Source organism: Colius striatus, chromosome 5, assembly GCF_028858725.1.
Source record: "Colius striatus isolate bColStr4 chromosome 5, bColStr4.1.hap1, whole genome shotgun sequence".
Classification (NCBI taxonomy): domain Eukaryota; kingdom Metazoa; phylum Chordata; class Aves; order Coliiformes; family Coliidae; genus Colius; species Colius striatus.
Genome location: NC_084763.1, coordinates 1,695,002 through 1,719,192, shown reverse-complemented (window position 1 = coordinate 1,719,192; position 24,191 = coordinate 1,695,002). Strand labels below are relative to the sequence as shown.

The window sequence follows — 24,191 nt, the reverse complement described above, 5'->3', positions numbered from 1 at the left end:
ACCCTTCACAGTGTTTCTTACGTACATTCATTTGCAGAGATGAACTGGACTAAACTGCTTTATACCTCTCTCAGGTTATGGAAATTCAGGGATTACAGTAGAGGTGCTTACACAGTAAAAAGCTGTGTCCTGGGAGAGGTGGGCAACCTTTGAAATGGGAACACTTGAGGGTGTGTATTCTTCAAGGCACTGCTAGTAATTAAATGATCACAGTTTCAGCCCAGTAGTTGTTTTATTTGCGTTCTCAAAACAACTGAAATTCCTCAGCTCATGTAAGTGTGCCTTTTGAGATGAAGTCCACTCCTTCCTGCAGTGCATTCTTTGTGTGTTTTCCTGTGTAGGACTGGACTGATAATTAAGCAATGTCTAATGAAACTGGAGAAAATAAATTGCTCCACTAACAGAGGCCTGGTTGTATGAAATCAGTGTATAAACAAATGAATAGCAATTCAGGCTCTTATCAGCATGCCATTTGGTGATAGATGCATAATGCATTTGTTTTTTACATACCACAGAATGCTTCTAAAGAGTAAGTAGATGATTGTAATCGATGCCATGATAAATCTTGCACTAATATCTGCTGCTTTGACTCAGAGGCACCCCGAAGCACTTTGCAGACTGTTATCCATAGGAAAGGAAATTAGAGATAGAAAATTACACTGAGATTTCATCAATATCTCCTGGTAATAATTACAGGATTTGATCAGATTCATTCATCTCCCATTTGGCTATTAATAGGGTATGACACGACTCTGAATTCAATCTTTATTCTCTTAAGGGGATTGTCTGTGGTGAGGAAAGGCTTCAGAGACTTTCTCCACCCTCTGTTAGTGTGCACAGTCTTTAAATACCGGCAGAAGCGTTATCACTGGCAGGAACTGGGTGTTGCAGCTGTGGTTGGTTCTACTTGTATAGTATGAAGTCAAGTGCTGTGGTCAGTCATGGAATCATACCATCATAGACTGGTAGGGTTGGAAGGGATCTTTAGAGATCATCCAGCCCAACCCCCCTGCAGAAGCAGGTCAACCTAGATCAGATCACACAGGAACATGTCCAGGTGGGTTTATAACATTGGTTTATAGTTCTTTGGCTTTGTCAGTGCTGATTAGTGTGTAGAAGAACTTTTCTGTGCCTCAGAAAAGTGTAACAGAGCCTCTCAGTCTCTTAAGTGTACTTGTCTTCTTGGTGCACACAGGGGCCAAAAGCTGTTGTTATCTCTTCTGGGTTAAGAGCAAAGGAGCAGTGCAGGTTCTACTGGCAACAACATTCTTAGTCCAGTTGTCCCAGCCATCAAGAGGTTCAGGGCAGGGGAAAATGCATCTCCTGCAACAATGAGACAAATAAGCCATTACCAGAAATCTATTTTTGAAGTGACCTCCAACATTTGATTTTATTGTCATGGCAACAGCTTTAAAGTGACCATACCCCTAAATGCATAAACAAAACATGAAAGTGAGCAGAAACGTGATCAGCAAAGAGGGAACAAATTGTTACTGCACCTTTTTACCCCTTTCAAAGGAGGTGAAAGCTGTTGGTGATGGGAAATGGGCCACTCTTCAACATGCTGCTCCAGAGCTGAAATGTTAGCTCTTTTGTGAGAAGGGAAGCAGAGACATGCCAGTGGTTTTCCTTTTACCACTCTTTCAAGAATTCTTTATTTTAAATAGATGTGTCCATCTTGTTCTTTGAGAGAGTAACAATCAGCACAGAAAGCTGGTCTCACGGGAGGGATGACCTACATTTATCATCTCTCAGAAGGGAGTGGGTGCCATGGATCTCTCGCAGAGGTGGGAAATTAGCTCCACATACCTGCCTTTGGAGTTCACTCTTTTTCTTCTTAATCTCCCTTTTCTCATCTCACCTCTCTCCAAATGGTTGAGTACAGTACCTTTGCCAAGGGCATTGCAGGCTAGGGGTGACAAGTGTTGTGCTACAACCTAGCACAGTCAGCAGGAGCAGCCTGGGAGAGTTGCTGCTCTCCGTTTTCCTTCCTTCCTGGCAAGTCCCCTCTAGCAGCCTCACTCACACAGCACCTTGGTCTGGCCATGTCCAACCAGAGAGGGTTAATCAGGGGCCCACGAGAAAGCCAGCTGCTCTCAAGGGGAAGAGCATACATGTGCAGGCAAGCAGCCAGCCGCTGTTTGAAACACACCAGGGATTAAATCTCTAAATACTGCCTTCATCACAGAGAACAGACATGAGTTCCAACAAACTGCCATTCGGTGATCTGATGGTTATTTTCCTGAGTACTTTAATTGTGCTTCTTTCTTGGTGAAGAATTTTCTGCCTTCCATCTCTGCAGAAGGACCCATGAGGGTGATGGCTGGAGATGCTACTAGAACATGCTTGAGTGCTACTGCAGCGCTCCAGGCGTTATCAGAGATCGTGCAGCTGTGCTTCCCCGGCGTTAGCGACTGAATGAGTCAGGGCATGGAGCCACACAATCACAGAGTGGGAGGGGTTGGAAGAGACCTCTAGAAATCATCTAATCCAACCTCTTGCTAAAGCAGGTCCACCTAGATCAGGTCACACGGGGATGTGTCCAGGTGGGTTTTGAAATCCTCCACAGCAGTCATCCACGTTAGAGATGGAAAAGGCTTTGGGCTTCCTGAAATCCAACGAGCTCCCTGTTACAGTCATACCATGCTCTTCAGTAACTTTCCCGGGTCCTGAATTCATCTGTCAGCCCATGGTGGTTTTGATCAAAGCAATCAATTCTCAGATGACAAAGTTTCTTACCTTACACACTCAATTATATGGCAAGGTACAGCTAAAAAGAAAGAAAAGAGATAAACAGATGGATTTCTTTTGCCTCCTCTTATTTCTGTCATGTCAACAACCATCATCCTACCACTATGTCTGTGGTGCATTTTTTTCCTGTGGGAATATTTTTGTCCTTCTCTATGTCTATGTCAAAAAGAAAAAGCATCTGAGAGATAAGGCACCTAGTTAAATTTGGGTTCTTTTATTTTCGATTTGGAAGAAGCAGAACCCAACATGCCAGCTGGATTCAGCTCCTCAAATGATGAAGGAAAAATGTTGTAACTCTGGTGATTTGGTCTAGGCATGACAAAGGCACCAGGTTACTCGCTGCAGTTGGAAAGAGGAGCTTTTAGACATGGCTGTAGATTGATTTTTAGTGATATTGCCAGCTGAAATGGGGTCTGAGCTGCACGCTCATGGTGAGATTCACAAGGTTAGGTTTTTGTGGACTTAGAAATTACAGGACTACAACAACAAGCCTTTTCAGATAGTTAGACTTTAATTTCTCCTTTGTGATATGCAGAGGTTGTATGGTTAGGACAACAACTGTCAGCAACTAGAGCAACAGTGAAGCTTTCGGGGGGTTTTCCCCTCTCAGATGTCCACAAGGACATTGACAGCAAAATGTTACCCATTAATGTGGAGCTGGTCAGTCTGGAAAGCAGGGAGACCCACACAAACCCTGCTGAGCCCTGGACTGGCCACAAAGCAGCCTGCAGCTCTGCCTTGGCTCATGGTGTGTTGGGCAGTGACCAGACAGTGTTGCTGCTCACACCCATGTCCTTTGAGATGGGTTATTCTCTTGGTGCTGAGTTCATTGAACAACAATGGTCAGAGACGTTGTTTTAACATACTTCAAGCTTCCTTTCTTTTTTTCTCTCTCTGTGATCCAGGAGGAAAGACAGTGGGATGTTGTCGTACAAAGAGCACCTGCCAGTGAGCCAGGTAGTGGTTGGAGACGTCGACCGGCCTGGCTCTGAAGCCAAGATATCCGTGGGTCCTTTGCGTTGCCAGGGAGACCGTAAGTTGACTGCTTTTCATCTACTTACTGCTGGGTAGAAAGCAAACTAAGTTGGAAGCTGGTGACTTGGTAGACACCCCATGCAAAGGTAGAGAAGTGGTTGTCTACCCAGAGACTTTGTTTTCTATTGAAGGCACGATGTGATGTGAGAAACCTCATCAATGAAACTGCACGTGCAATGACTCTGCATTGAAAACAGCAGTGTTTATTTTGTGGTAAATGTGGCAACTTTGATGGCTCACCTGAGTTTATGTTTAGGAATAGAGAGTGCATAAGCATGTCTCTCGACACCTGTGCTTCCGTTGAGTGTTTAACCAGTGCTGTTATCATCGCTGTGCATGGCGCTGTAAGCTACGTTTATGGGATGTCAATAGCAGTGTGGTGTCAGAAGCGATGGCTGTAAGCTCTGCTTGCAGGTGTGTGAAGTTTGACGAGGTTGTTACCACGTGTTAACCATACTGGGACTAGACCTTCTCATTGGGAAAGTTCTGCAGTAGCAGTTTGAGCAGCAGCTGACAGAGCACATCAGTATCACGGATACGCGCCCACTTTGCTCACGCACACAAAAGTCGGGATGCAGTGAGGATCCCAATAGTGGGGGAGTGGGGAAGAGTGCAATTCTTCCTTCAGTCTTTTTTTACGTGTCAGGAGGTGAAATTTGCCACCAAAGGCAGAGCCATCTGCTCAAGGCCCTTTTAAGTCACACTTCCAAGACGTAAACTCTGTGCGGTTGGCACACGCATTCCACGTGGCCTCTGTGTTGGAAGGCCGTTCTGTTAGAAGAGGGTGCAGTAAGGAAAGTTGGCTGATTTAGTTCACAGAACTACTGGGATGGTCTGTAAGGAGTGCAGCATCCACCCTCTGATGCTGGTAAAGAGTACAGTGAGTCAGCCTGGGAGATTGCAGTGATGCAGAGACAATGAATGGTACATAGTACATGAAGGCTGAACAGCCTGGTTCTAACATGGTATGTCAGCAGTGAGCATGGCTTGTTCTTCTTCTCTGCCCCTTTCCAGCTGTGTGTTTACTCAGGAGATCAGTGTCATCATCCCCTCCTTAAGCTAAAGCTGTTATTTCAACTGAGAGGACATCTCAGCCTCAGAGTTTTCCACCCGGACAAATACATAACAGAGGTTTCTGTGTCCCAGTCCTGTGCCTCCAACCCCTGGGCCATTGGCAGTGATACTGCTTGTGATCTTTCTGGGTTAAATATGTGCTCCCCTGGCTTTTGTTGATGCACAGCTAACAAACAGAAACAAATACAGGGCGTTTGCAAACTTTCACAGTTCCACAGAAACAGATACAGGATGTCTGCTAACTTTCACAACTGTTTGATGCTTGTTGTCTATGGTATTTGACCAATCCCAGGTCATTTGGTGCTTGTTTGTTCCCTTCTCAGCCACTCGTCAAACATTTCCATAGTAGGCTTTTACAAGAGATGACTAAGAAATAGCAAGTAGCATCTTTCTTGCACTTGTATTCCTCATATCCTGAATCTCAGTGCTGCTAAAAATGTCAGTCTCAGAAGTGAGAGGCACTCCGAAGTCTTAGGCTAAATGAAACCTCGTCTGAGCAGATAACAGCCTTTACTAGAGTGTGACTGAGTGACACCGGCGCTTGCAAAACCCAACGGGTGGATTCCCAGCGTCCTGATTAATTGAATTCTCTGTTTGAACTTTGCAGACATGATTTGTGGTTCTAAAAAAACTTTGCCTATGAATACATTTTAATTTACTTCCATGACCATATATTACTGTCAAAAAGCTGGTGTCAGTTGTCTCCCAGGAGAATAATAGGAACCCCAGTCCTTTGCAGCTAAAATAAGATCCCATTTTATATTCCCAGAGCATTTACTAAGCATCCTCCTTATTGTTGTCATTGACTGTACAGAACAGCTGCTGTACCCCAGACCAGTGCTATCTCATTGTGGATCAGAGCTTGTGGAAAGCAAGATTTCTGCCCTGGGAAACAATCCAGCATTTCAAAATGTGCTTTTGTTCCAAAGGGGAGAAAGATCCGAAGCGCTGGATTTCTGGAAAGGGATTTTAAATGGTGAATCTGTTTTTGGTGTTGTGCAGGCATGGAATCCAACTTTGTTAATACTAACAACATTGACTCTGGTCACAGCACAAGGAGTTTGGTTGCGTGTGTTTTGTGTGTGGTTATCACTGTATCATAACTGAAGGTGGTAAATTAAGTTAGAGGTACGAAGACTGGCACAGGCATGCAGATTTTTGGCCTGGATGGAAGGAATCAGAGGATCTTAAGGGTTGGGAGGGGCCTGGAAAGCTCATCCAGTGCAACCCCCCTGCCAGAGCAGCACCACCTAGAGCAGGGCACACAGGAACTCATCCAGCTGGGTTGGGATGTCTCCAGAGAAGGAGACACAATCACAATTACCCAGGAACAGCAGGAATGTAGTACACTTAATGTAGAATTGCAGTTGTTCTCCTGTTGCAAAACCCACTAGATTCTTCCTTCAGAAATCCAGATTTCCTTTTGGTCCCACCAGTGATTTCATTTTTCTGTTCCCCTGGTTTATGACCTGATTAAAGCTGCTCTGGGCAAGCTTAGATGGTGGCTGTTGTTGGAAATGAAACCAGAAAACTTGGCCATGCATAATTATCCATCTTTATGTTCCAGAAGTGTTTTTCATAATGAAGTGCACCTCACAAAGCACTGCTTGCATCCTGAAAAGCTGTCAGCAAAAAAGAACCTTTATTACGCCTCTGAAAGATCTGCTTAAGCTGCTGTGTTCTACCAGAATGATGAAGCCTCATCTGGTCACTGTGGCAAAAATCCCATCAATCTTGCCTGGAGCCTGTCTTGTACCTTGGATAAAATATCCAGGCTGTCTCTTTTCTGTTTCCTGCTTTAGTGTTGAGGGGTGTTCTCTGAATCTTTCATGATTTCTCTGAGTGGTGACCTACCAGAGAGCAGCCTTGTTCAGTTTCAGGCAAAGCAGGTCCATAACCAGGATGTGGATTCAGTGGGGCTTTTGGCATTCTCTTGCATTCAAAGAGAAAGGATTTTCAGCAAGTGTCAAATCCACCCAGACTTAGAGCAAAACTGTCCTTCCTGGCCACTGCTATAGGAGTGTTGAGCTTACAGAATGCCAGCAATTTATCAGCAGATTCTCAAGGTCCTCTGAGCCAAACTGGAATTAAAAATGGAGCGAGGGATAAAATGCAGGGAACTTGAGCATTCCCCAGTCCTGAAGCTCCACAGTAATACTGCATAAAGAAGTTACTCTTGTTTTTCTCAAGTGAATGTGCTCAGTGCAGGATCTGGGGAAAAGGGCTCACATAGAACTTTGATTCACCAGCTTTACTCTTGATTAAAATCGCTTTACAGACCTAGTAGAGTTGTGCTGATGCAACATCACCTGGACTCCTCATCACCACTGCATTTGGCCTCGTTCAAGCTGTAACAGAAAGATCTTGTCCACCTCTTTATGTTGTTCCCCTGTAATGCAAAGGGGCAGCTCAAGCCTGCTTCCTTTAGAGCAGGACACAATGTGTTGGGCTGGTGTTTTTTTGCCTAGCTAAGCTCAGACTAAGGTGGTAGATCAAGGCTGCAAAAAAAATGGATTTGGTAGTTTCTTCTGAAACCAAAGTGAAGAGCTTAGCTTTCTGCAGTGGGGCTGTTGCTACAGAGATTTCCTCAGTGATCATGCTGAATCAAAGTTGCTTTTGCGACTTTTGGCACTTTTTCAAGACCTTTTCATTCTTCTTAGGAAACAAAAAAGGACATTTGTATATTTGTAACCTGCTAAGACTGTCCTTCTCCCAAGGACATCCAAGGATTTTGATTGGAGTCTGCTCTTCATAAGCCCAGAGGGGAACAGACTGACCATTCTGTTCCAAATTTGCCTTTCTCCTCAAGTCTGTTTTCTTTTTGTTCCGTTTCTGCCGTAGCAAAGGCAGAATTGAAGGGGGAGGTGGTTTTTACACAGCTCAGATTTATGGTTTTTTCCATCTCCTCTGGTGTACAGTCTTTACCCTCCCAGTAAGACTTTGATTTCTGAGCCCTGAATCATTTGTTGTGTTTTACTCCTGTTTCATCTCTCAGATGTGGAGGAGGAAGCAGCTGCATTGACTCTGTGGTTCTCTCTAAGCTAAGTTTATATGAAGCCCAGTATCAGCACTGGTCATGCAGTGAACACAGTGACAGACAAAAAAGTCTCCTTGACAGACAGCAGAAACTTGAGAACAAGTCAAAAGTCATTTCTTACCTCGGTGCATTGATTCCATTTGTGCCTGAGTGCCTGGGGCTGCTTGTGTGTTCTCAGGGGAAATACACCCTGGGTTGTTTTATTCAGTGGTTTTGACCATGGCTCATCATACTCATGACTTGCTGCTTAGTTTCTTTCACTTCTGAACATCACTTTGGGCTTGTGCTGCTTGTTCTTCCTTACAGAATACTCCAGTAGAATTGACTTATTTAATCAGACAGTGGTGTGAACACGCCCATTTAATGTGACTCTGGGTTGTATTAAAACCACTTTATACATGTAAAATGGAGAGTCTCTGCCAGGGTCAGTGCTTACAGGCTGGTATCACTGTTGAGGCGTGTTCTTGTGTTCCTTAAATGCTTTCTGTGCATCACATGTGCAGGTTGGTGACTCAGAACTGTTACCTGTCATGAAAAACACATTTACTTTTTCTCATGCTGGCATAGTCCACTTTTGTTACACTCCAAACTGAGGGCATTTTCAACATAGACTCACTGAACCCTAGAATGATTTGGGTTGGAAGGGACCTTCAAGATCATCTCATTCCCACCCCCTGCCTTAGGCAGGGATACCTTCCACCACAGCAGGTTGCTCCAAGCCCCATCCAACCTGCCCTTGGACACTTGAACATCTTGAAGTTGTTTTTCAATGGTGCCACCTGAGCTTCAGGAAAAAAATAGCATTGCCCTACAGCAGTTTTCAGTTACATATTGAACCTGTGAACGAGGTCAGTTCTCTTGTAGGATACACAATGTGTTGACTCGGTCAGACCAGCAGTGATTTCCCTGTTGCATACATAGGTAAGGTTAAGCTGGAGAGTATCCCAACAGAAAAAAACCCAATTTGAATTGGTAAAAGATCCAGTTGGAGTTTCAATAGAAGTGCTTTACTGCTACTGTATCTTAGACAACATTCTAGTAATACAGTGACTTGGCTTTCAGGCCACTGGAAGTGAAAACACTGCATCAGATGAAAATTAACATCAAGGATACCTCCCCAAAAATAAGTGAAGCCTGAACCCTTGCAGCTGGCCTCTGAAATGTATAATCAGACATGAAAAGTGCAAACATTTGGGGTATGGAGCTTGTGAAGCAGCGGTGCTGCACTGGAAGCATGTGTGGTGAAACATTTAAGGTGTTAATTACTTCTCTGCCACTCAAGCTAATCAAAAGCTCTAGATTTTTCTGCATTTCCCTATTTTTTTTTGCTTATATTACTAGATATATCTATATACTTTTATTTCTTAAGAATTTCTTATGATTTCTGGCTAATTGTGACAAGTTGAGTAGGGTAAATATGGGTCAAGGCTTGAGCCATCTAGGAGTGTAACTGTAGCTGCCTGGAGCAAACACAAACACATTCATCTGCTGAATTTCCACGGCTATTGCCCTAGCATGTCTTTATCTGTCGCACTGGATTGTACATTGTGCAGTTGCAGTGGAACACAGATCCATCCAAAGAACATCAGGACATTGTGCTCGCTGTTATCACGGTCAGCGACCAGGAGCGAGCAAATCTCCTCTCATTAAAAGCAGGATTTTGTGGAAGGTGATAGGGTAACAGTGTCTACTTTGGATTTGAGGAAGGATCTTCTAGTTCAGTTAATCAGATTGTTGTGATTTTTCTTCATATGTCGTAGCTTTCCTCAGAGGCTTGAGTTTCTAAAGCTGAGTAAACAAATCCACTCTTTTGCAGTTGTTTAATATCCAATTTAAATACCATCATTTGCAGAGTGAGGTCCGGCTCTTTCTCTTCACCTTTAACCCTGTTTCATGCTGCATAACTGGCTTTATTGTCTAGTTTAACTAGGATTTGGTTTAGTGTTTGTGTGGAAATGTTTTCTTCAGCGAGCAGTGCTGGCATTGCTGTCCTGTAGTGCCTTTATCTAAGAGAACTCAGCTCCCAGGAGATCTCACTCCATGGCCAGTTGTCTCATACAAGTAGAGGCCATTCCAGCTGTGTGAATAAAACTTGGCCTGTCCTGAAAACAGGAGCTGGAAAAGGTCCATCATTCACGTGAATTTAGGATGTTGCTCTCTCTTGTGCTGAAATATGCAAAGAGATTTAAAGGTGGATGTAGGACAGAGTATATCCTCTCATTGCTTCTCTGACACACCTTCTTGTATCCTTCCTGAGCAGCAAAGTGCTCCAAGTGCTGGCTTTTTGCTTGGTTGTTATGTTGTCTTTTTTCATCTGCATCCCATTCTGAGAAGCACTAAAACTGCACTCAAAAATGATATCCTAAATCAAAAACATCTGAGGTTAATATAAGTATTGAACAAGATAAGCTCTACCTGAGGTGATTCATGGTGGGCAGTACCAAAAACGAGAAGACCTAATATTGTTATAATTGTGGTTTAGGGGGGGATCTGAGCACCATTTGAACTTAAGTCACATCTGTTTTATATTAGGTAGGAGGAATAACACAGTTCCACAGTTTACATCTCCATCCTTCCCAGATACATCATGACATGTGAACCAGATCAGGGCAGAGACATTTCACCTGGTTTAAGACAGGAATGGACCTGCCTACCATTAATTCATCCCACAGTTAATTAACTCAGTTCTACCTAAATGTGTATGTTGGTATAAACTACAGAAGGCAGTTCATTGTAATTAGAGCTAAAAACCTTTGAGTCTTCTCCTGTTTCTGCTGAAGTAATGAAAACATATGGCAGTCAATGCCCATGATCAATTCTCTGTCCAATTGTGAAAGAAAAAAAGTGAAACTCCATAGGGGAGTTATGAGCTTCATGTTTCAGAGGTATAGAACTCAAGTGCAATTAAGAGCTAATTGTAGTCAAATTCCCTTCATCGTGATGATTATGATACAGGTTAATTGTGTCTTCTTTAGTGCAAAAGGGGAAGTAGCTGAAACCTTTCCTGTAAAGCATTGTCTCTAAACTCCTGGGGAGTTTCAGCAGTCGTTAGTCTGATAGATGACATCCAGTCCCTGTTCATATTAGACTCAAACCCTGTTAAACTTATGCTTTAATTGTAATTTGAAACATTTTACCATCTATGTGATTGTAATGCACATTAGTGTCTTGCCACGTACCTATAGCAAAGTAAGGAAAGCAGGGCACAAAATCTAAGAATGAAAAGGTGAAACCATTCCCACGGCACAGAGAAGTGATGAGAAGGAGATGCCAATAAAGCACTAAGGAACTAGGAGACCCTGGGACTGGGGAACGAGAAGCTGCTGGAATCCTGTCAATTACGTGCACAAATTTACAGTCACCTTTAAATTTCACCCCGTGAGCCTGAGTAAGCTCAGAAATGAGGTATAAAATGGAGGGAATTATCTGTATTCATTTCTTAGGTGGAACTCTTTCTCACTTTAATACTTTTGGCTTGCATATTCCTGCAGCACTGATTGACATTTAAAGAGCAGAAAGAACGGAAAAAGGCAAAAAATGATTGAAGGTGAGGGAGAGTGAGGTCAGTCTCATTCACCACTACGTGTAAGTTATGCAAATTCAGTCTCATTTAGACAGAGATAAGTGAGTGGCAGCAGGATGGAGGGTATCTAGTTATAAAGGAGCTCCCTTAACCCAACAGCACCCAACACCCAACAGACACCACCAAGTAACTCAACACCAAACGCTATGAGATGCCCAGCCACCATTCTTCTTTACTAGGAGAAACTGGTAAAGTTGGAGGCCCTTGGTGCTCATTAAACTTGCACCATTGATCTCTGTACTAGAGAACCAAGTTAACTCTAATTATCTCTCAATATAAGGTGTTAAAACAGCTCAACTTTTTGTGTCCAATGGTTGAATGAAAAGGAAGGTTAGGTATGTCTTCCACAATCACTGCTCCACTTCCTAACAATTTCATTTCCCCCAGGCTCCTCTCCCCAGCCTTTAATTGTAAGGCTGAATTCTGACAGCTTCTGCTCAAAACACTCCCAGCATCAGGTCCTGTTACATAGGTATACACAGCATATGGTGTGTATGTGTAGCACATCACACTCAGGGCTTACCAGGGCTTTCTAAGGAAGGGATCCTGATCCTTCTTTCAAAGAAGCAGCGGGGCATTGTAGGTTTTAATGTAGATCTATGGTGCCGTCCCCAAAGGAACAGCTTTCCTACCTGTGAACACAGGGTTGCAAAGTTGTGCACTTAGGGCAAGCAATTTGAAGTCTGAACTGGGGAAAGGGAGTACAACGATAGCTTGGGAGAGATAGAACAGCAGAATGTGAAGGATTAACCTCCTGTTTCTCTTCTCTGATCTTTTCTTGAACTTCTTTTTTTTTCTGACCTTTGTCTTCTATGGAAAAATTTGCAAAAGTGGGGGGAAAAAGGGCTAGAAAATTGCCAGGGAAATATGAATAATTGCCTACTTACTCCTCTTTTCCATTGATGACACCATGGAGAACTTCCATTTTTCATCCTGGGGTTTTAATATTCTTGGTTCCAAATTAAAGCTGCAGCCTGTGAAGTTGCATAAATTCAATATTTAGGGAGCAGGTTTCAGAGGAACGTTTTAAATTCCCCTTCATCATTCTTCCTCTTTTCTGTGCTTAAACCTTCTCCTTTGTGAGGTGCCCGCTCGGTTCCCCGAGGCAGAGAAAGGAGACGTTTTAGCACGCTGATAATTTGAGTCAAGGTTTTAACTTTGAATCAGCTCAGATAGAATTAAAAGGAGATGAGTGGAAAATCCTTTACTTTACAAAACTGTGTTTTCTTTCCTTTTTTTTCCTCCTCATTAAAGCAATTGAAGGCAGCTCTGCCCATTTGCCGTCAGGAGCTTAGGGTAATCTGCACTTGCAAAGTCTCAGCTAAGCTTGCAGGAAGCGTTCAGCTTTACAGTGTTCAGCAGCAAATGCTACCGTTTTTATATGCCTGTATGTCATCTCTCATTTGTGAAGAATCATCTGCACATCTGATTTGCTCTAATTCAGAGCAGCGATATTTTTCACAAGAAAACCTTTCAAGGAAGCAGTTAGAGAAGGAGAGGCAACAGTGACTTGTGGTTTCAAAAGCTTCTTCTTGGCCTTTTCTTTCATTGATCAGTTCCTGGCATCCACACTGGTCCGTGTATCATCGCTTCCCCTCGGCTTCATGAACTCCTGCGGATGGGTGACTGTTCCCTTATCGCTGCGAATCGTCCTGCTTTGGAAAGTGTAAATCAGTTATCAGCCACAGAACACTGTTCATGTGTCTGTGTCCCCTTCCCTTACCGTTTATTTTAGATTACGATGGTGAATTTCAAACACTTTGTTGTTGTGAACATCCATCTTTGTGTTTCAGATGCAGGCAGCAGTAAATTTGATGCAGAGTTGGCAGGAAAGTTGATGTGCTTCCATAAACACGGTAGAGAAGGGATTTCCCAAGAAACACTTTCATTTCCCATCCCAAAAGGAGAGAGAACCTTCAAAAGCGCTCTCCATAGTAACACTGCAAAGAAGCCTATTGAAACAGAACACATTGGTTGTGAAGCCCAGTTCCCATAGATGGAAGGACATCATTGTGACTTTGACTTTCAGCACTTGACAGAAGCGCTTTTTCATCACTGGGTGGTGGTATTTCCTAGATAAATAGGTTTTGAACTAAAAGGCTTTCTTAAATGTCCATATCAGTTTGATGTAGTTACGTTTCATCAACAGTTTCAACAGACTTTCAGTTTCTTTCTATCAAAGCTTTCCAAAGCTTCAGTGTTTTTCAGCAATAACAGGATTTTGTTAGAAAATACGTAACTAAATTAAGTATCTGGCTGAATGACAGAGCCCAGAGGGGGGTGATCGATGGCACAGAGTCGAGTTGGAGGCCTGTGGCCAGTGGAGTTGCATAGGGATAGGTTCTGGGGCCAGTCTTGTTCAACATCTTCATCAACCACCTGGATGAGGGGCAGAGTGACCCTCAGCGAGTTCCCTGCTGGCACCAAACTGGGAGCACTGGCTGATTCCCCAGAGGCTGTGCTGCCATTCAGCGGGATCTCGACTGGCTGGAGAGTTGGGCAGAGAGGAACCTCCTGAGGTTCAACAAGGACAAGGGCAGAGTCCTGCAGCTGGGAAGGAACAACCCCCTGCACCAGGACAGGCTGGGGGTGACCTGCTGGAGAGCAGCTCTGCAGAGAGAGACCTGGGAGTGCTGGTTGATAATAAACTGACCATGAGCCAGCAATGTGCCCTCGTGGGCAAGAAGCCAATGGCAGCCTGGGGGCATCAAGAAGAGTGTGGGCAGCAGGGCAAGGGAGGTTCTGCTCCCCCTCTGCTCTGCCCTGGTGAGGCCTCATCTGGAGTCCTGTGTCCAGTTCTGGGCTCCTCAGCTCAAGAGGGACAGGGAACTGCTGGAGAGAGGCCAGTGCAGGGACACCAAGATGATCAGGGGACTGGAGCATCTTCCTTAAGAGGAAAGGCTGCGGGACCTGGGGCTGTTTAGTCTGGAGAAGACTGAGGGGAGATCTTATTAACATTTACAAATATCTAAAGGGTGGGTGTCAGGAGGTTGGGACATCCCTCTTTTCTATAGTAGCCAGCAACAGGACAAGGGGTGATGGGATGAAGCTGGAACACAAAAAGTTCCAATTAAACGTAAGAGAAAACTGTTTTACTGTGAGTGTGATGGAGCCCTGGCACAGGCTGCCCAGAGGAGTTGTGGAGGCTCCTTCCTTGGAGCTCTTCAAGACCCTCCTGGACACGTTCCTGTGTGACCTGATCTAGGTGACTCTGCTTCTGCAGGGGGGTTGGACTGGATGATCTCTAAAGGTCCCTTCCAACCCCACCATCCTGTGATTCTATGATCTGCTTTGTGGGAGGGACACTCTTTCTTCCATTTATATAAACACAGAGTGATTCCTTCTGCTGAGGTGGAGACTTGGAAGCTTTTGCTGTTGTAAACCAAAAAAGAAACGTTCTTTCAGTAGCTTCAGTCCGGCTTTAATTCTAATGAGATGAACTGATGTTCCACCCATCCATATTCTGAAGGGTATCACCACGCAGAGAGCTCTCTCCTGTTCCCTGTACATACACCTGCTGGATTTCAGGTGGCTAATCTGATTGTCCTCTGTAATATCATCAGGTAACTTTGGGGTCTCATCAGGACAGTCAGTTATTAAATAAAAACATCATTATCATACAGTACATTGGAGCCATCCCAGGCTCAGGAAATCTGAACTAGTCCAAAATGCAGCCAAATGAAATTAAGATGCTCAAAGCAATAGGCGCAGTTTGAGGGGGGAGAAAATGGAAAGCAACTTATGAGGCTTAAGTTCAAGAGATAAGTGTGTCATTGTTAGCAACTTGTTAACAATTTCCCATGGCAACGAGGAAGAAATGGTGTTCTGCTGAGGTTTTGCTTTAATCCATGAACTGTTTGAACCTTTAAATAATGAAAATGGGCAGGCTTTTCATTATCATACTTCCTTCTCTTTTTAGCCCTTGGTTGGTGAAATTCTTTTGCATTGTACTGCCAGTATTTTTCAAAGGGTATGGGGGGACACTACCAGTTCCTCAGAGAGGACATTTAGAAGACAACAACATCAAACACAACAATAAAGCAACATTTCAAAAGCAGAGAACATGCCACCTTCCAGACAGAATATTTGTTGGACAACGATACAGAAAAAAGAGGGGGGAAAAGCAGTGTTTTATTCTGCTGATGCAGGTTGGTTTATATCTTTTTCACTATCCAGAGCAAGATGTGAAACTCTTAAAGGTCATAAAATGTAATATATCTTGCAAGTGCTTCTGAGCTCGACTGGAAGAACAGGGCTTAGAATTATAAGTTCATTTAGATTGGAAGGGACCTGTGGAGGTCATTCTGTCCAAGCATCTGCTCAATGCAGGACTCACTTCAGTCCCAAATCAAGTTGCATAGGGTTTTTTCTATTCATTTTGTTAACTTCTCAGAGGATATCAGTTGTGCTGTCTCTCTGGGAAACCTGTTCCAGTGCTTAAACACTCTAATTGTGAAAATATTTTGCTGATATCCAGTGGGGATTCTCTGTGTTGCAGTTTGTGACTGTTGTCTCTTATCCTTTGCTTTGCACCTCTCAGAAGTGCCTGGATTTGTCTTCTCTAGAACTACCCATCAGGCAGTGAAGGCAACAATTAGCTGCCCTCTGAGCTTCTCTCAGGATGAGCAAGCTCAGTTCCCTCAGGCTCTCCTAATAACCCACACACTTCAGTCCCTGCATGCTTGGGAAATACACAGAATCCTTTGGGTTTGAAAAGACCCTTAAAATCATCAGGTGCAACTGTTTCCTTAGCATGATATCTTGAGAGAGTGATACCTCGAGAATCAGGACAAGGGCAGAGATCACATGCTGATTGGTTTTCATGAGTCAAGATCTATAAGCCAGGGCTTGCTTTCTCCTGTGTTGTGCAGGCCAGTCCTGCTGAAAGGCAGCTGCTGCTGGTGCCATAGCCCAACTAACACACAAGATGTCTTTCCAAGTGTGGCAGCTCTCTCAACCACATAGCAGCTGAGACTTCAGTGTGGTTTGTGTCTGCTGAGCAATCACAAATCCATAGTGTTCAGAGGAAGGGACCATCATAACAAAACCAGTCCCAGTTCCTTCCTCATCCTCACTGGAGTGGAAGCAGTGCCATGTGTATTGCAAGCAGTAACTCAAGCTCTTTCTGACCTTTCACAGACATCCTACCTAACCAGGGACCTAAGGACATAGGAATTGCATTGCCCATCTTCATCAGTTCTCCTGGAATTACTTCCATAAACTGAGCAAAATCCAATCATGTCGGTCTCCTGCCTGTAAAAGTATTTCAGTGTGTCACTCCTCAGGTAGACAGAAAACAACCTCTAATTTGCAGTCAACATGAATTTGTGTCAGTCTGTGTTCTTTTGATCTTGCAGCTGTACTAATCTTTTACTTAAATCCATCTTGCTTCCTCATCAGTACTTCCAAAATGTGTTCATGAAGCATCATCTTGTCTCCTCTCCATGTTTTATCTAGAACAATCTAGCCAAACTATTCCAATTAACTTCTTATAAAATGTATTCCTCTCACTCATCATCCTGGTTGACTTTCCCAAGTGTCAGACTCATTCTTGTGTAGAAGTCTGACCACAGTCCTCCATTTCATTCAGGTTGCTCAGATGCTAAAAGATAATCATTGTCCTTCTACATGACCAAGGTTAGAATTGACCTCAAGACCACCTCAAGTATTCTCCATTCCTTTGTAGTCAGCAACAGAGCTAGAGCTAGGGATCCAGGGCTCAGGCTGGTAAGCTCCACTCACATCCAAACATAAATGAGCAAAAGCATATGTGCTTAACAGTCCATGGGGATGAAAAGACAGCGTCCTGCCTCCAACAGATACTTTTTGATGCTGAGAGGTAGTGTAACATGGAAGGCTGTCAGCCTCAGTTCGTGTCAGCCTTGTTCTGTGCACTGCCACGCATGAAAATTGGGAAATGCCTGTGATTTGCCACAAAAGAAAACCCTTTTCCTCGCGAGTTCAATGTGTAAAAAGCAAAATTATTCACAAATAACGTTCAGACGATTCCAGAGCCCACCTGCAAAATGCATTTTGTCTGGGCTCCAGGGATTCTGAACTCTGCTGACTGTATGAAATATGCATGGTAGGAACAATAATTAGACTAGTCCTTCCCCTTGAGATCTTCCACGAAGCGGTGGTTTGTGCTGTAGATTTATCTCTCCACCTTGTTCCTCTTCCCCTCTCTCCTAGTTGTACTTGCTCTCTTGAAGAGGCTTAGGCAAGTAAACATCATCACTTATCACAGGAAGGAAGCCTGGGGCCCTCCACATCTCTTCCCTTTTATTTACACATGAGGAGTCAGTGGGTCATAGTGACTAAGCTATGATCAAGGAGCTTCCTGAAATTAAATTCATTAGTAAAACAAGGAACATTCCAGACGTGCACAGCACAGCTTGAAGTACTCAGCTGAGGAACTAATTAAAGACAGATAGCCGAGTGGGTAATGAATAAACACACACTGTGGATGGAATCTCTGAGACAAGTGTGCATACTCCCTCTTACATTTGATGGGAAATTGAATTATCACATCTACTGAAGGCAACTGCACAAGAGCTCTGCTGCAGCTTTTAGGCAGCTCTCCAGACATCTGGTGAGGGTCCACAGCTCTCACAAGGTCAGAGGGCCAGAGCCCTCCGAGGCTGCCCTCCTTCCCCAGACAGGAGCAGAAACCTATACATGAGAGACTTAGCCTGACACTGTCTTCGTGCACCCCTTGCTGTACCCACTCTCCTTCTGTGCCTCCTCCCAGTTGATATTTCTGTGGGCAGAGTCACCAGTGTCGTGATCCCAGTGTCACAGACCGGTGTGCACTGAGGGTAATCACAGAGGTGATGGGAAATACCTGCCCACTAATGTCAGGTGGCACTGCAGAATCACAGAATGGTGGGGGTTGAAAGGGACCTTTAGACATCATCCAGTCCAACACCCCTGCAGAAGCAGGTCCCACCTACATCGGGTCACACAGGAATGCATCCAGGCAGGTGTTGAAAACCTGCAGGGGAGACTCCACACCCCCTCTGGACAGCTTTCTGAGTCTGAAGAGCACCAGATAGCTTCTGCAAGGAGCTGACACAAACAAGAGAGCTGCCTGTAGTTGTTACAAGCGTTAACGGTATCTTTCCCGTGTTGGGTTTGCAGAGGATGATATGCTGCGCACCAGCCATTTCCAGGGGCTGCTTTTTGCACAGTACAGGAACAGAGAAAACCCCATTCATGACATGAAAGCAGCCAAAAGAGATGTGAGCTTTGGAAACATGGCTACAGAAGAGCTCCTAGGGGAGCTCCAGTAGCCATTACTAGATGAAGATCACCATTACACTCATTACACTGGTGATACTTGTCACCACACTGAAAGTTGAAGTCTCAGGTTTTTGTCTTCACTGATTTTCAGTTTTTGACCCTTTTTACTCCTTTGGCCTCTGGGAGCTGCTTTCTTTTCCTAATTGTCTATAATCTGAGTTAATTGTTGTATCTCCTGTACATGCACATGCAAAAAGGCACCTCAGAGCCAGAAGTGACCCATACATCTCTGCAGAAGGAGCTGTACCAGAGTTCTTACAAGGCTGTGAACTCCAGCAGTAGTGAGTTTTTCCTCAGCATTGTTCATTTTCACAGAAGAGTCTCTGACCTCTGTAGAGGGGAAAAAAAACCCCACAAAGGCAAGGATACTCTGGAAGCAGAGTGAGCGCAGAAGGAACTTCATGTGGTTCCAAAGCAGAGTTTATATCGTTGTGCCAAAGCTTGTCCCATGCTCAGCTTCACCCACGGGGTCAGGAATCACCTTCGGGACTCTCGTGTTTTCAGCAGGAGACAGAATCCAGGCAGTCCATCAAATGCACTTTCAGCTCATCAGGCGTCAGCGTCAGTCTGTCTGGAGACAGCTCTATTAGCTCTGCTGTGCACACAACTCTTGGCATCAAATCCCTTTTCTTCAATTGCTGCTGCTCAATAGTAATACTTCAAGTACAAACCTACTTGTTGGAGTTTTGGGGGGAAATGGAAATCACGTAGTACCATGCTGCTCTTTTCTTTTGTTTGGGATGGGTGAATACGTGGAAGAAACCCATCAGTGGCAGGCTAGATTGGGACCATTTTAATGTGGGAAAAGCTTAAATGCTAACAAAATGCTCTTTCTGCCTTGAAAGTGTTTTTAGGGAGGCGTATCAACTTAATCACCCATTGTGCCAATGAGGAAGTGTTTTTATGCTTTCCACACCAAAAGCTCCCTGGAACACGGCAGATTCTCAAGTTCAGTGGGAATCATAAGAGAGAAATTTAGAGTATTCACCATAGTGCAGCCCCTGAGATTTCTGGCCTGTGAGCAATATAATAGCTTTGTATTTCTAAGCTGTAGTTCTGATTCTTGTGCTCTTCCCTGGACATCCACCATTGAGCTGAAAGCTGGCTGGAGTTCTAGTGTGACACAATGCAGTGATTCTCATCCCCTGAACTTTGACATCTGCATTCTTACAGGAGAGGTCACCCCAGATATTGGAACCAGTGCTGCAGAGCATTTAATGGCCATTTTTAACATTAAGCAAATGCTTAAATGCCATCCTATTAAATAGAATGCCGTGATTTAGTGAAGGGACAATAGTATTACTATTATCCCAAAAGAGGTTTAGTAAAGTACCAGTACTACCATGTAAATAATAAGTCTAGTCCTTGTTCTGTGTCCCATATCTTTTCTTTGGCTCATTTAGTGATGTCCCTAATTGATATGAAAGTAGAATGATTGCAGTGGCATTGTATCTCTTTATTTAGCTCCCAAGGAAAGGATCTATTGGGTTTACCTTTGTTCTGTGACATGAGCGGGCTCTTGATGCTTACTGTAGCTTTAATTTGGAAAGCAAGCTGCATGACTCCTAAGCAAGGAAAAGCACACTTCTTATTAATGGAGTTTCCAAGACTTTTGCTTTTAAACACTTTTGACAGTATGCCATATAGGTAAAGGTGATGTGATCACAACATTTAACCATTTGCCTTTTAATGACTAGAAGTGGACATTTAACTGTTCACTTCCAAGGACTTCGCCTCTGTCAACTGACCTGTAAGGAGCTGCTGTAGCTGCTCAGGGAGCTGGTTCCTACACAGCTCTGCTGTTCCTACTGTGGAACTGGGAAGATCAAGAACTTTATGTTCTGGGGACGAGGCAAGACTCACCTCTCTGATGAGGAAAGGCCGAGAAACCTGGGGCTGTTCAGCCTGGGGAGGAAAAGACTGAGAGAGGCCCTTACAAATGCTGATAAATACCTAAAGGGCAGGTGTTGAGAGGATGGGGCCAGTCTTTGTGATGGCCAGTGGCAGGACAAGGAGTAACAGGCATAAGCTGGAATACAGGTGTACTTCTTCACCAAAGTCTTTGGGTTAAGTAGTTGGCATGACTACTTGAATGGGTTGAATCAAAACCTCCTGGTTACTGAGCTTGGGGCAACTTGCACTTTTTTTTTGCTCATGTTAATAATAAACTAGGCATAATCAGATAATGACATTTAAAATTGGAACTTGGAATGCAATTTTAATCTTAATAGATCAAAACACAGGTTGTGGAGCTGCGTTATTAAAGCTGTTAACATGCTTAAATGTTATTACTTTTGTGCATATGCTTAATTACCACCCTCAGCAGAAACAATTTGATATTGTTGTCATCATAATTGAAATGCATGCATTGCAAAGAATGACCACAAGCTCTAATTCTAATTTGTGGAAGTTTATCATTCCCCATAATGAAAGAAAACAGCAGCATCTTCCTCATCAAAGGCTTCTGGGAAAAAAAAACAGTGTGGGAAATTACAGTGAGATGTTTATGTGAGTTCATGACTATCAAATATGATTTGGAACCCCTTTAATATATCACAACTTCATAGGTAGGAAGTGGTATATTTATTGCAGGCTGAGACATGCAGAGAAGAAATAGATGGTTGTTCGTGCCACCTGGAGAAAGCGAGCCTTATAATTTCTGTGAGCATCCCCACTGCTCGCTTCTCATTTCACCAGAGTATCGCTTGCTTATGGTTTTGAGAGATGGAACTAAAAATCCATGGAAACCTTGCTGGTTGTCAGATATGAGGAGAGTATCTAAAGACCATCAAGTGGAGAGTTTGAAATAAAAGCTTTCATCTCTTGCCAAGAGCCGATATATCCTCGGAATGTGTCGGTTGCTTCCACATAACACTGCAGACAAAGCTAGGAAATGGCCTTCCTCAAAAAAAAATGGCAAGAGAGTTGAGGCCTTGGTACAGTTTAAAAAGAATGAGAAAGTGAAGAAATCCATCCATTCAGCCCTGCACTAATCAGGGATCCTTAGAGGCTCTGTTCAAACCATCCTTCCTCCTGACACCTCTCCCAGAAGGAGGATGCCGTCAGCAGAACCACAGCCGTGTTTGAAATGCCTGGTGTTGTGGGATTCTCTGGGGTAAGTCATATATGCATCTTGTTTGTGAGTACTTTATCATGACTATTCCAGGGTCAAGAATTACACATTAACATCAATTAGTCATAAAGGTCAAAGTATGGCTGAGCAAACTGTTGGGTGATACATACCACTGATGTCATCATGCAGCGTGTCTCCAGGCAAAAAATAATCAGGTGCTGTTCAGAAAGAGAGGACAGACCATAGAACACTGTAAGGTTATGTATCTCTGGTTTAAATATCTGATTCCCACAAAATGTGACACTGGCTTGTCATTGAATTCTCATGACTTGGAACATCAGTGAACGTGAAGCACTTTCCGCTTGGTGGAATTTTTGGAGGGATCAGTACAGGTTGTTGTTTCCAAGTCCTTCACTGGAATTTCCTTGCAGTTGTAATGGCAGAAAAATGCTTCTATTTTCACTGTGGCCAGAACTGATTTCCAAGACAGAGATGCTAAATAGAGTCCCTGAGTGTCCCCTGATACACCAGGAATGTCATGAGATTGGAGTGTAACTGTTCAGCCTTTCTAAGACTGATAACCTCTAACTCAGGCAGTGGATGAAGGTGAGGTCTCCATGTACTTACAGCCCAGAGAAGACCAGGTTCTGGCATGGTTCCTCTCTTGGAAACTGACTGCTACCAGGCTGAAAACTTTCCAGGTATTTCTCCAGTCAGATATTTTTATTGTTGCTAATTGCCATCAGCTGCCAAAGGGATGTAACGTGGTCACAGGTGGGAGGGCAAAGGGATGTAGCTGTCCTGGGAAGATGCAGTGCGCCCTGCAAATACACCTAGGAAGGAGACCACTCACCAGCAACACCACGTCTTTGCTGTGAAATGCCTGGGTAACCCTGACTTTGTCTACATCTGAGAAGAGCAACTAATAGGAGAGGAGGGAAATCGCTGTTGAATTCAGTCCTGGTTTGACAGACTTCCACCAGTGGTTTAAACTCAGCTGTAAGAGAGCCACGCAAAAAGCCAGTTAGAAAGTGCAGAGAGGGAGAGAGCAGTAGGCAGAACACAGGCCTCCTCCTGCTTGGCTGTGTGAACCAGCTCCCTTCCTTCATCCTTCAAAAAATGCTAGAGGAGTTTCAAACGTTAGCTGATCAAAGCACAAAACTGTGTACGAGGCCCATCCTCAGCCAGAGTTAATTAGGCTTAATTACAGGCTTATGCAATGATCCTTTTTCTTTCCCCTGAAACCTTGATCATTGCAATGGGCCAAGCCCTTGATATTAAACCTTATTGAAGAGGCAAGAACCCAAACTACCTTCTGTCTTAAAGCCCTTGTTCCCTCCAGATAGAACCCTTGTAACAACAAACACCAAAGAAATGCCAAACCTACAGTTTCCATCAGCAGAGGTTTCTGATAGAAACCCCCTCTCCTCCCAGCTTGTGAATCACCTTTTACTTGCTGGGCTTTGTGAGGATCACAGCACCAGCCCTCATTGCTGCAGGAGTGCTCGGTTATGGTAACAGGGCTCCGATTTACAAGGTGGAGAGTGTCGTTTGGCTCTGGATGCATCTTGAAGCTTTTTTGGCAAGACATTAGAAAGTGATATGTTTTATCAGCTCTAGCTTTTCTGCTTATTCTAGAGGACTTTTAAAATTGCATAACTAGTAATGCCATAAATTCAGTTTCAAGGTGAGTTTCCAGTGAACTGATTTGGAATAAATATCCATTATATAGGCCTATAAATGCTCATTCAGTGTCTGGTACATTTAGGGTTTTTTAGGCAAATTTTTTGCTCTCTAGCAAGCTTGAAGGGGTTTGTTTGGGCTAAGAACAAGAATAACAAGGACAGAGCAGTTTATCTCTGTTGTGGAGCACCCCAAAGGGTAGTCCACTGGTGTCCACAGCACCCTTTCCAACATAAGTTGTGCAGGGCAGGGATTGATCCATACATTGTGTGTTCAGAGCTGCTGCCGTCAACTAAAATATTCTTGGGTGGAAGGATGGATGTGTTTCAGCTAAAGCTGTACTGGTGACATGCCTTACCTGTCTGATGTGAAAACCATCATTTTCACAGTGGTTTGGGGTTATCTTTTCCAGGGGGAGGGCTTAAAAGGTTTGCCCTAGATTTCAGTTTGCTGGTGAACACAAGTAGCTTCCTGGAGCTATGCAGGGTATGTAGCACAGCTTTGCTTTCAGCACCAATGTTCATTGCAGGTCTTCTGCATTGTAGGAATGTCCCATCTTTGTCATCTTCTCTTTCCATTGCTGGCAGCAGCAGTGTTCATTTCTACACAGCTCTAGCACGAGTAATGCTTGCTGCTGAGGAACCAAAGCATTT

The 24,191-nt window shown here is 43.9% G+C and overlaps 1 protein-coding gene across 1 annotated transcript in view; it reads left to right on the top strand.

Annotated features, from left to right (window-relative positions):
• The window catches only part of CNTNAP2 (contactin associated protein 2), a 908,805-nt gene that overhangs the window by 772,714 nt on the left and 111,900 nt on the right, over positions 1-24,191 (top strand). Inside the window, exon 15 of the mRNA XM_061996383.1 lies at positions 3,657-3,784. Within this exon, the coding sequence (XP_061852367.1) occupies positions 3,657-3,784 (128 nt within the window). The remainder of the gene's footprint in view (positions 1-3,656; positions 3,785-24,191) is intronic.